The following is a 13,834-nucleotide window of genomic DNA, read 5'->3' on the forward strand; positions in this document are numbered from 1 at the left end:
TAATGTACCTGCTCCTGCTTCTAGCCCTGTTTGTCAGGCTAGAAAACTTTGGGTACTTCCTCCTGGGATTCCCTGATGACTCATGCTATTTTCATCCCAAGCAGAAAACTCTGACATTATTTATCCTTTAGGAAATAGATTCAAAACAGAATCAAAATTGCTTCAAGCAGGGACTAAATTTTGCTTTGATGAAGCCTGTGTTGACTAAGCTGACCTGATCTGCTGGAAGTCTGTGTGCCCCCTTCCCCGTGGGGGTTCCTCTGCCACAGTCCAAAGGCAAAACAAGAAAATGTGCCTGGGCTGGGAAGAAACAGAAGTCACACTTCTAGAACAACACTGTTCTAGTTGCAGACTAGACCAAGCTGGAAGAACAAAGTCTGCCTCTGAGAGAGCTCTTTGAGCCCAGCAAGGGAGCAGAGAATTCACAATAGACTCAATTTTGGGAAACCTCTCAGACTATATTATGTGTGTTTGCAAACAGGTATTGCCTCATGGTGGAACTAAGTGGGAAAAGGAGGACTTGTACATCACACATTCTTATATTAAGTCAGAATAACGCTGTTAGTTAATAATTTTATACCAGTTTACAATCACAGGATGCTGTGCCCTGTGCATTACATGTTCATTTTTAGGCACTGGTATCCTTTTTGCACATACTGGATAGATGCAACTGCATAATTCATGGTTGTATTGCTATGAACCCTTGATAGCATTGCCTCACATTATTTTTTCCTCTCTTCATTTTATCCTAAAGCACTGGCATATTGGTAAAGCCTGTACCTCTTGCTTTTTTCATAGCAACAGCAGTCACAGGAGGGAGAAGCAGAGGAGCTTGCCATTGCCATATTGACAGAAGTCAGCACTTCAGATCCCTGTTACTGCCTCAGAAAGAAAGATCCTGTCATATTCATTTTAATCTCCAGCAAGTGCCAAATTATGTCAATGTCAGTGTGAGAAGCTGTTCTGTCTCTTCCTTTCACTGGTGGTACTGAGGCACAGACAAAAGATAAGGAAGACAAAACACCCAGCCATGGTTTGTGTTCAGCTGATGAGTTTTTCAAATGGCTTGGCTACACAAGGATAGGCAGCAATAGGATTTTTCTTTCCAGAAAGGACCAAACACTAAAAGCAGGCTAGTCTTTGCCTGACCTACAGATATTCCATGTCCTATGTTTCTTTTAACTGTCATTAAACATTTTATACGGGATGGAAAAAGAAAAAGTAGATAAGAACTAGTAAATAAATATTTAATTACTGAAAGTAAGGAAGTTACTTTGAGGCTTTAAATACAGTGCTTAGGATTCAGCAGAAGCTGAGCAGAAAGTTCATTAATTAAGACCCAACAAAAAAAATGGCATGCATTTCTTCCTTTTATATGTTTAGGGCTAGAGGCTGTCCCATTCCCACCTAAGTGACTCCCCTGGGCACAGGCCAGAGCAGTCAAATAAGCTCCTGTGATTTTCCAACAACTGAAAAAATGAATCAACACAAAGATGAGTATATCAGAAGAGCTGTTTATGGAATATAGTTGAGCTGCACTTACACTCACAAATGCTTTTGGACTGTCAATTACACTCACTGGCAAATACACACGTGCATGGAAATGCATGTGCAGCTCCATGCAGAGATCACCTATGAGCTGCCAAATAATAAGATTTATTTAATGTCCAAGAGAATAAATATTCTCATTTTTTTAGGCTCCCTCCTGAAATTGTTGCTGATCTATGCATTTTAGGCTCATCTAACATTGCTGGGGAACTTTTGATGACTTCTAAGTCTGAGCATTCAAGACTTCTACCCAGCCTTGGGTGTTTTCTCATTTATTTTAAGAAAATCCATCTAACATTTATTTTCAGGCAGCTACTCAAAGAGAAAAAGGGAGGCACTCCCTCAGTGTATCCAGACTGTTTTGAAGAGACATCCAAGTAAAGCTTTTGAAGAGCCACAAACATTAACATGACTTCTGTTACCTACTTGTGAGGATTTCTGACATTGCCTTTCAGTCACACTCCCCTTTTAAATCATTAATGAGCATCCTCCAAGGTGCTTCATTCTTCCAAGGTGACTGAATCTACTCCAAGAATTTTCTGCTTTTCTGAAATTCACTTGAATAGACAGAGCAGACAAGTCAGCTGTGCCTTCTGGATTTTTAAAAGTTTTTGCTATTTCTGGTAGCAACACCATTTTTCTGTGAGCCAGAAAGCAGCAGGTCACCTGTCTATCCTGACACTTCGCAGTTACTCTTGAGGAGGCTGAGCTTCCTTCAGTCCTAGAATACAGAAGTTCACGAGTCCAGGAGCCTGGAAGTCTGGGCCTGAGGCAGCCCTCCTGTCTTGTTGCAAAAGCTTTGCTGAAAGCAACACATTCCTACATAACAGTTTAACTTCAATAAAAAAGCCTTTGCCAATTAAAAATACTTGGAAAGTAACTGACTTGATCTAGAGCCAATGCCCTTTCTCAGCAACCCAGTGTGTGGAGAAAGCAAAGAAATACCCGCATACAAAATCTGAGCTCACAGCTAGTGCACCCCCCAAACACAGTCTGTGGATTAGGATTAGCCATCAGAAGTGGCTCTGAAGGCTGACTCTCCCTCATCCATCATCTGCCAAGGACATGGCAACTCCACACTCTGGCAAAATTCAGCAGTATTCAGAATTCTTACAACCATAGATAACTCCATGCAATGGAAACCAACAGATGCCCTGACCTACCTCTTGGCAATAAGACTGCTATAACAACATGACATGAAATGCATGACTTGCTACTGAAACAAAATTTGGTTTTTTTCCCCTCAGTGCTGGCTAGTGCTTTAATTTAACCCACATAATATCACATAGCCATCTCCAGGGAGCAAGTCTTCTCCTTGCTTCTGTTCTAAACATTATCAGCATGGCTATGTACAACCACATTCTAGAGCTTTTTAGTCAACCATTGCCCAGTTCCACCTCTATGACACAAGGGCTTTAGCAGAGCTGCTTCATACTGCCTAGACATCTTTTCTCACATGTTCAGAGGAGAAACAATGGAAATATCCCACTGCTTGTTGCATGGTTTTGTTCTCTTCAACTGAACAAGGCTTGTGAGTGGTACAGGAGGAATGAGGGATGTATTTTTTTTTGGAGCCCAACAATCAACCTACAAGGGGACAAAGAGGCCTCTAGGGGACTTCTGACCACTGAGGTCAGTGATATATTATTATTTTAACATTCATAAAATCACTTTTATGGTATTTGTCTCCTTGTTTCCTTCCATTCCCCGTTTGTCCATCCAGATACATCTACTCTCTCATGTATCAGGCTGCACAATCTCTAGTGCAGAGACCATGTTTTCCTTGTGTTTATACACTGCCCAGTGCATAAAGACTCTTGTCTCGCAATAAAGGAGGACTGGAGATACCTGCTGTCCAGTCACAGAAGCAGCTAACAGCTCTCAGCTTCCTCAGAAGAAATTTAATTGGTTTTATGCAACAGCCGCTCCAAGTACAACTGTATTTTGCAAAGTACTTTCCTGACAGATTTCAGCCAGGCTAAATTATGGTTCTTCCTCTTGCCAAGGATACTTCCTTAGTTTTTGCTTTGCATTTGGATCAGAAAGCACTAAAGCACAAGGCTCTGCCTAATGACTTCAAACCAGAGGCCTCTGGATCCACTCTCAAGAGAAAGTTCCCTCTCTGTGTACCTGCCTAGTCCCTCCACAGCTTCCACCCTCTTCCTGATGGATGGTCATTCTCAGCCAAACCATAACCACGGCCAGCCACTTCGCTCATGCCAAAGCCATAACTGGGGGCACTGGGCAGAACTGTCCACACAGCTGGCATGATCTGTCACACCACTGTAACCTTGTGCTTCAGAAGTTTTGCTGCCACTGCCATGTAGCTCACTGGTAACAGAAAAAGATTCGCAACAGATAACAGTTAAAATAAAATAATGTAATCTGAGTCCTGCTCTACTACATGATTATCTGTTTACCTTTTAATTGCTTGTAATAATTAGGTAGTGTCAAATTAATGAATTTCACACTATGTGTCACATATCACCCTATCACATAGTTGTTTCTTCCACAGCTGCAACAAAACTAAGGGTAAGATCATGAAATTACTGATAGAAGGCGATTAACAGTGTCTACTCACATTGGAAAAAAAGATGTATCCACGAGAATTATTCCATCATTCCCCCATCTTTAGTAAATTATAACAAATTAGCCTTTTTGTTTTTGGAAGAAATACACCACAAAGCAGTTGCCCTTTGCAGAAGTCCCCATTCCACCGGTGTAGTGTCACCATGCTGTATGCACGGGCTGCTGATTCTGGCACTGGCAACCACAGACCATGAGAGGAAAAGCTTGGAGATAGGGGCTTCGTGGCATGCCAGAGAAGGCAGTTCCACACCTTTCACAATTCTTTCTCTTCTCAGAGCACCTTCTGCAGAGAAGGCCGAAGCTAAGACATTTTATATAATTTGTTTTGATCACCCTGTTAGCTTAAGTGGAAGCATGTCTTCCCATAATAATAAAATTCTGTAGTATACAGAGAGAAACAGGCAAGCACCAAAACCACAGGAATCACTCCCATGGGAAAATAAATTCAGTTAGGGAGGAAAAGAGTCAGAAGGCAGCACATGGGAAGATAAAAGGTGACAACACAGCCAGCAAGATGATGGGAGAGGAAGCTGTGCAATCAGTAAGTACCAGTGTTCAAAATGCACTGTGCAGCCCCTTCTCTGCCACAGGAAAGAGTCAGAACGGAAGAATAAGCACACAGGCTGCCTCTCAATCTCTTGGCAGGAGGTTTCTCTACTCACCTTGTGCCTGGACAGAAAGCTTTGGGCAGTAAGAAGGTAGAGGCATGGTGGCAACTGTTCAGGGACGAGCCAAGCTACTGCACACCCTACCCCAGTTCAGTGCTGGGAACCAATGGTGACCTGGCTCCAAAAAACACGGGAAACACCATGTTTGCAACACTAGGAAATGACCCTGTGCAGCTTTTCTGTTAGAAATCCCTTTTGACATTCTTCTTGTTAATAGTGCCCAGTGAATCCCAGAAGGACAGAATGGGAGGTGCTGCAGCAACCCTGACCACAGGCTTGGCTGCCCCTGCCACCTGCAGGGACACAGCTCGGTCACAGAGAGAAAATCTTTTGTGCCAGCTGCTGGTAAACACCACTCAGGGTGCTGGTGGCACTTGGGACAGCTCAGAACTCTCTAGTCCATGGTAACAGTCAAAAAGTGTATGCCACCTCCTAAGGACCCCACCTGTAGTGCCCTGGGCAACTCAAAAGCCACTATTCCCTTGTGCCTCTGTCTATCTGGGGTGATTCAGGGAAAGGAAATTATACATTATAACTGAATTAAGAACAGAAATCTGTTAAGATAAACTATGCCTAGGCCTCTGATGGAGAATTGAAGCATCGTTATTACCTCCCTTCCTACTCCTTTAATTCTCAAGAATGAGTGTCAATACAGACTTCTAATGGGGTTTCCTTAAAAGGTAGCTTAGTTTAACTTTCTTCTATTCCTCCTGTAGAAAACTAATGAATTACAGTATTAAAGCACCCTGACTTAAAGGATTCTTGCACTGTGGATCCTGCACAGGAACACTTCCTGCTCAGAGTTTTTCAACAGTTAAAATCTCTATGCTGTCTTTTATGCCAGATTTAGTCTACTAGCCCAAATGGGTCCACAAAAGACATCTTCTCCCTCTCTTACTCAACAAAGTTATAGGGTCTGGAATGACACACTAATTCAAGTTAAGAATGATTTTACTGATTTTGATAAGGATTAAGGTCTTGCTTAGCAATGTACTTGTACTGGTTTTAATACCAGTTTCATCACTAGGGACAAACTCCAGGAGACATTTATTTTAGTTTAACCAACTCTACCTGAAGACACACCATTGGTTAAGTAACTGGTATCCCTCACAGAACTGACACTTTACCTAATGTGAGGTACTCTTAAAATGCACCATGAGTGTTAACACCCAAAGGAAATCTGCACAATGCAAACTGCCTTCAAAAATAATTCCGTTTAATTGGTATGGACAAAATTATGATTGTGTTCCAAAAAGCCATCCTTCTGCTAAAGATGAGGGACAAGATGCACATTTAAATTACTATGACATGGTATTAATGAGACAGGTTCACATATAACAAAGGAAAAGTATACTATTTTATGTTGCTTTCCTGGTTTTTCATTGCCGAAGTTTACAAAACTGGCAACACATGGTGTTGTCAAATATGTTGAGAGCTAGTTTTGGAAAGTACTCAATTTGAAAAGAAAATCTCTTTTTAGGTGGCAATTTACCATTGTCCTTAGTTAGAAAGAGGGTCCACATGAGTGCAGAACTATTGAGGTCCGTGGTGCAGAAGCACAGGGTATGTTTGAGCTACTCCTGAACAAGCCCCTGCCAGTCAGAAGTGGTTAGGAGTAACCACCATTGCTCCCCAACCTCTGCCCCTAGAGACACAAAAATATAAAGAAACTCAAAATCAAACATGACAAGTACTCCTCATCACATGCTACGCCTTGTTAATAATTCCAGCAATACAAATTCATTCCAGGATAACAAACCTGTGTCAATTTAACTACTGCAAACTGCACTTGCTGATTGAGACAATTAATAAACTTGAAAAAGAGAGAATATTGCACAGAAATAAACACATCTACAAAATACTCTGAAGTATGAATCTTGAGGGCCAGATTCTCAGTTTTGCATGTGTGAACACAAAGCAGCAGAGGGCTCTTCCCTTTGTGTCCTGGCTGCAAGATTTCTTACCTGACTCTTTTATGGAAACAACACAAACATACCACCCTTTTACCAGGAAGGAAGAAAACATCCAAATTCATGCACAACCCAGAGAAAGCATAGGCTTTTGATATGGTGATTTATATTTAAATAAAGTCTATGATACATTTAGTTATTGGCTTTCTCTTTTTTTGTCTTCCAAACCAGGAACTCAGACAAAAGTAAAGAGACATTAAAAGCATGTGGAAACCTCACACCCACACCACTTTGCTTCAGGTCTAAGAGACTTAGTAAGAAAACCTCCCAAAAGCAACCAACTTGTGAAAACTTGTGGCCATAAATGACTGCAACTGGCATCACAGTGTTACATCTATAGCTGCCGCTATCTGATAGCAAAGGTTTTTAACCACTGTGCTGTCCTTAGTTTGATGTGTGGCTGTTGAGATGGAAAAACAGCATTTCCCTTTCAGATCTTGCAATGTACTTTTCCACTCCTTTAAAATGGAAGGACCTTTGCAGAAATAAGAAAAAGGTCACACTAGGCAGCTTTATGTATTTCTTCGGTCTTCCTTAACGGAGAGAGACAATGGGAAAGGGAGTTCAAACAAGGCACAGAGAGCCAAAGAGGAAACCACAGCTTTAATATTTTTCTTTGGAGTTTTATTTAGTGAGGCCTCATCCTCCAGCACGAGATACTGTGTTATGTTTTGTGAGGCTTCCACCCTCAGCAGAAGAGGTACTGTGTTGTGCTCTGCTCGGTTTTTCAAACGTCAGGTCACCCTGAGAGATTCTGTGAATTCAAATAATTCTGACGTTGACTGAAAAATGCAGATGAGCACTCCTTAATTCATCTCTTTCAGCTTCCTCAGACCTCAGGAGAGGTACCTGGAGATAAAACGTTTCAGTTTCAGCATCCAGGGTAATCTTTGACAGCATACTTAGGGAAGCAAGAAAGTGGTAGTTTCACTCTTTGGTTCAGAAAGTTCTTTTCTGAACTCTGCCTCTGTTTACCCATTTTCCTCCAATACCTTCATTTCACCCAAACTGAGCTCCTGTGCACCATTCTATGCTGAAAAGCAGTTTTAGTTCTTTTACTTCCTTCACCCATAACTCTGCTCTTGAACTCCCTGCAACAGGAGCATCCTGGAGGCACTTCAGCTTGTGCTGCCTGTGAGCAGCCACAAAGGATTAACCTTTTAGTTTGTGCTTTGTAACTGAGTCAGGCTATACTGGCAACTGAGTGATATAAGGCCCTTCTTCCAAGTTGTGATAAAACTACCACTGACTGATAGAAGAGGAATATTATTCCTCCCACAGTTCTTCCTTTCCTGAAAGATTTCTGGTTTGTTGTTACAACAGGTTATAGCACTGGTGAGAAGGAGCTCTACTGAACTGAAGAACCCAAGTCCAATAATTAACCTGAGGACTGATCTCTGCTCCTTTAAATGGAGCAGTCTTTGAAAAAAGTCCCTTTCTGTCTATCTAGGAAAGTGTCTTCTTCTGACAAAGTAACAGCTTTTCCCCTGTACCATGAAAAGCTAATATATAATACCAGATGCACCCTGCATTAGTTCCCAAAGCTCTGCCACTTTAATCCAGTCTAACAGAACAGAGTGGTGCATTTCAATCTCTGACACTACAACTGCTGTCTAAAAGAACATGAGCTATTCCTTAACTACATCACACAGCTGCATGAGACTGTGAAGGACAGAAACAGAAAATCTCAGCACTAAATTCAACACTTGGTCCAGAGCCAACATCACTGGCATCATCCTCTATCCACTGGAGTCTCTCCAGAGACCAAGTTTCTTATGGAAGAGGTATTCACAGTGGACACAAATCAGGATTAGACAACATCCCCACCAAGACATCAACACTCAGTCCAGGAAATCAAAGCCCTCAAGACCACCATGTGCTTGTTGGACAGCTGAACTGCTCTCTTTCAACTCTATTAACAAATGGAGTTCAACTAAATTGAGAAAATTCCATTATGTCACCAATGTATAAAATTTGCTTTTGTTTAACATGACATTTGAAGAAAGTCTTTGCTCTGAATTCCAGCTACTGACTAACACTGCTAAGTATGTAAATAGCTAATTCCCAGATTTTCTTCTGACCTTTTCCCACAATTCCAATTAGATTTTAAACCACAAGAATAGCAGAGCTATTGCTGAGAAAAGACTTTCACCATCCCCACCACACAACCATAGGCAAAGTATGCAGAAATAAATACCCAGGGGCAAATTCCTTCTCTCTTGGTTATTGATTTCCATGAACAGCTTTGCAACAAGAATGGATTTGACCCTTTGCCCTAGACAGTCATCCACGGTGTTAACACTTTGGGTTGCTGAAAAAAGCAGACTTGCAAAGAAAAAATCAGAATGTTACTCAGTTGCCATCTCACCACTGAATCCATTCAAAGGCAGATTACAGATCCCAGAAAGTAATCACAAAAAGCTTGCAGACCTGTTAGCAACAATGCTGCTGAAGTCTGATTTAGAACAGGCAGTTTACCTCACATCTGGGAAGGGCTGAGGCCCAAGAACTTTCCTGTGAAGGTTTTTGCAATGGTCCTATCTTGTGTGGAGTCTCTGGTGTCTGCTAACACAGATGGGTTCATGGTTCAATCACTGTGAATTCCTTATTATCCTTAAACGTGAATTACACATTTAAGTCCATGCTCCAGCTTTTCCCTGAGGCTCCTCTCCTCTCTCCAGACACTAGTTTCCATGAGACTCCCATACTGCTGTCATTGTGTCACAATCAGCCAGCACTTTCAAGAAGTTTCTGGAAGGTGGGGGCTATGAGAAGGGAGACGAGACCAAGTAGACATTCCTATATGATAAGGATATTTTCCTCAGACAATTGTGTTAAACACACCATTAAACACTCCAACAAATGGACACTGAGATAGGTGAGATATCACTGATTTCTGAGAGGTGAAATCCCATTTCTTGACCCAGCAGACAGCATCTTACTCTTTCCCTCCATTTTCAAAACTGGCCTAATTTGATTATTATATATAACTGGCCTTACTAGATTATCCTGCTCTTCAAAACTATTTCATATACAGAACTAATTCATACTGTGATGAAGGGCAAAGAAACATTTATAAAAAAATCAGAAGCCATGAAAATCTGAATTTCCTCACCCTTTAAAAATCCTCCCCTGCTTCTCTCTTTCCCTTCTGCCTCATTCCTTTTCTCCACCTCATGCTTTTCTTTAATTAAGCAAATAAAAATATCTTAAAATTGCCTGTTGCCTGGAATTCCTCATTTTGTTTCTCCTACTACTACACACACATACACTCAGAAAAAATCTAACACTGAAGGCAAATACCAGTATCTCGTCCTGGTTTTGTATCACCAATTTTGATAGAATTTTGTTCCAATGACCTAATATGACCATGATTCAACCATTGTTGTATTAATTGTATATTCACTTTGATGCCTATTCCAGATGTGAAGCTTCATATCCTGAACTCATGGAAATCATGTCACACAGTCAGCTTGCAAAACTTCATGTTGCAAGGTTCAGTTGCAAAACAAGTCTGTAGTCTCACACTTGATCTTACAGCATCTCTACAGTCCCTACTTTTAGATATTAAGGTGTTTAGATATTAGATAGTTTAATTATTACATTAAAATTATATGTCACATTATTTATTATTCCATTATTAGATATTCTATACTATATGACATTAATATAGAGTATATTACTATTATTATACTATTGAGTAATTTAGATATTAGGTTAATAAGATTTCTTAGACACTAAACACTAGGATATTTAGATACTTGAATATTAGGATTTAGATATTATGACCACAGGAGCACAGAAGCTCTGGCATTCTGAGTAAGAAGTTTTCAATGAATGAGCAAAATCAGAGATGGTTTAAGAAGACTTCAGCAATGCAGTACAGAAAGACAGGCTGAGAAAAGGAACCAATTTACCTGAAGTATTAACAGCATCTGAATAATAGATGGTGGAACTCTGGCTCTGGAACGGGATAATGCATCTTCCAATTTTATATTGAGGGTAATTATATTCCTAAAATGCAGAAGAGCTAATTGCCGAACCGAGGGCTCCTTTCCCTTGGAAACACAAAGAAAGCAAGACAGATTATGAGCAGTGTGAAAATGAGTTTCAAAATCCTCTGTTCAAATTCCTTCTTCCACTCCTGAGGGATTACAAGAGTGATAAACCTATATGAAACACACAGGAAACATAACAAAGGACAGAGAACAGCCCCTAAGTGTACAGTAAATCTGATTTGGCAGTAGTGAACTCTAGAGATGGTGACTGTGTCTGCATGTGAACCAGATGAAGGGCTGGGGTGGGATGAGAGCTGGATGATATATGAATATTTTGTATTTTAGCAGTACATCACAAATTAAATGTATCATAAGCCAAAAAAAAAAAAAAATCCAACTGAACATTTCAATTTTTTAAATAACAGTACCTAAAGCAAGGTCTAAGAAAGGATTTACCATTCCTAGCAAGAGGTAAAGATGAAAAAAAAAAAAAAAAAAAAAAAAGGCAGGGCTGCAAATTATTGGTTGAATTTCCATTATTTTGTAAGATTTTGAGTACTCTCCGTTTACGGTCTTCAAATTTGGCCGCCTGACTCAGCCCACCTGTGGATCCTCCTCTCTATACAGTTTGAGAGACTTTACTTCTGTCAGGAGCAGAGCTGAAGTTTCATATTTCATTTTCAAAGACATCTGTTTTCAGTTCAACAATACCTTCTCACTGAGGAAAACCTCCAGCTGCAGAATGCAACTCAAGCTCTGTCTGCAGAGATTAATGGCACCTGCCTTATGTAGAGCTGTGAAACTGTTTCTCTTTCTGGCATTAGGGGTTTTTCCTTGGGTATACATGGCTGTACACATGGAAGGTTTGGTATTCAACTGATGCTGACTTAAGTCTGGAATAAAGAAGCCTGACCCAACCCTAACCATTTCTTTTCACTTTCAAAATTATTTAAACTGAAGTAAAGTAGGCCCAGTTGCTTCAGTTGCTAATTAATATAATTTACAAGAGCACATAATCACCAATTGGGCTTTTGGAAGAAACCTCAGAACATAAGCAACTAGATCTATTTGAATTTACATAGGACTTAGGACTCTTAAACCCTCAAAATTCCTTTGGAAATTCAAGTAATTATTTCCACCTGATAGGGGATAAGACTTGTGTTACTAAAATATTTTCAAAGGCCTCAGAAACACAACAGAGAATAGGAATGTTTGGTGCAATTTTCAAAACCAACTTAATGAGTTCTGATTTAGTCAAGTACTTAACAAAAAAAGGCTTAGAGCCTACCTGTATCTCTAAGTGTCCAAATATCTTGGATTTAAATTACAGGGCACTTAGAAAAATCTCCCTTTGTATTCTTGTATGTTTTTAGTAACATCTTATTTCCATTGTTTTAGAATTTCTACTGGTGACACGAGACATTAGGTGAAGCAGCTTGTACGTTTTCTGGGCTCTTCCCTTTCAGAATAAAATTAAGTGTGGAATAGAAACTTTCCCTCTAAATTCAGACTTCATACCTGTAACTGTCTGAAGATTCAAATGGTAGTATTTTTAACATTTGGGCAATCATTTTAGGCATAAGGTCCATTTGAAAAAATAAGAGAAGGTTTCTAAAGTTTCCCCAAATATATGCAGCCACCAAGTTCCTACTGAAATCTGTAGGAATCTGTAAGGAACTGCAAAGATCACTTGCACCTGTCTGGTACAGATTTCCTTGAGACTTCAGTGATAAACAATACTCTTTGGCTATCACTACATTAGAAGATCAAGTATCTATTGTGCATTTAAAATTACTGCAGTTAAAATCTGTGCTCATCTAAACTGGTCAAACTTCATTGACTTTTGCTGTCCACTTACCATAGCACAGAATTCAATCTCAGACATACAATTCCTTTTCAAAATTGGAGATACTTCAAAGACAAAACTCACATTGCAGAGAAGGAAATGGATATATTTACATCAACACAACTCCACTTATTTCCCTGTGCAATACTTCAGTTTATCATTCATAACCTTTTATGACTTATAGTGTGATTGGCAAATGGACTAACCAGCTCCCCTGCACTCCACTTTTGTTTTCAAAGTTCCTCTTCACCTTTTCCAACCAAGCACTTCAAACCATTTGCACAAGTAACTTATTTGCATGACATGACTAAACACAATAGCTGCACTAGGAGGTTGGCCCAAGGAGAGAGAATTAAGGATTGCATCAATCTGCTGATGAACCTGTAAAGTTGCTTTTTACAGTTTTTCAAGATTCTATGATAATAGAGTAATTTTTTCACCTGCACAGGATAGAAAATAGCCTGCAGCATGGGCAGGACATCACTGAAGAAAAAATCCCAGGTTTCAGCTAAGGTATCCAGTAGTTTCTGCCCTGCAAAAACACAAAACAAACTAGTGAAGAGTTTTGGTTGTAATCAGCTTGCTGCAAAAAGTAAAACACACAGGAAACGATGTGAATCTGCTACTATATGCTAAGATGAATCATGTAGCAGCTACTATTAGCGGTATGGAATTAGTTTTCCATACTGGTATATCAGATCCTTCCACATTTGTGTCTTTTCAGGTGACTCGTCTAATGTTCTTAACAAACTCAGAGTCTGAAGTTACTTAGAAGTTACTGTGAAGAACGAAGAGTAATAGCCCAGGTTACATCTTCCTCTTGCAGTAACACTTGCTGGACTGGACTGTGGAGGAGAGCAGGGGGAGGACACATCAGGTTAAATGTGGAAGTATTCCTGCAGAGGAGTTTACCCCACTGTTCTCTCTCCTGCCTTTCAAGCTGCAAGTCAGTAGAGCAAACCACACTCTGTGGAGATGCTCTGTAAAGCATCCCCTCAAGCTGGTCCCTTGTAGCTTTTCCACTGTTCCCTTTCCCACTTACACAGAAAAACTCACTCAAGATCTATGGAAAAGAAAAATCATGTTAAGGCTCTAATTTTTACTCTAACTTTCAAGCAATGCAGTTAGAATTTGCTATGGAGCAAGTTCCCTGTGGTCCTCACAACAAGGTCACCTCCATGTCCATTCCTTCCCCAGCAGCAGCCACCTGGAATC

General features: G+C 40.2%; 1 protein-coding gene across 3 annotated transcripts in view; it reads right to left on the reverse strand.

The window, feature by feature from the left end:
- Positions 1–13,834, reverse strand: part of PRR5 (proline rich 5) — a 99,275-nt gene that overhangs the window by 16,526 nt on the left and 68,915 nt on the right. For all 3 annotated transcript variants that reach the window (XM_015628766.3, XM_015628764.2, XM_015628763.2), the window contains 2 exons: positions 13,060–13,151; positions 10,693–10,833 (listed from right to left, as the gene is read on the reverse strand). In XM_015628766.3, the coding sequence (XP_015484252.1) occupies positions 10,693–10,833; positions 13,060–13,151 (233 nt within the window). The remainder of the gene's footprint in view (positions 1–10,692; positions 10,834–13,059; positions 13,152–13,834) is intronic.

Source organism: Parus major, chromosome 1A, assembly GCF_001522545.3.
Source record: "Parus major isolate Abel chromosome 1A, Parus_major1.1, whole genome shotgun sequence".
Taxonomy (NCBI): Eukaryota; Metazoa; Chordata; class Aves; order Passeriformes; family Paridae; genus Parus; species Parus major.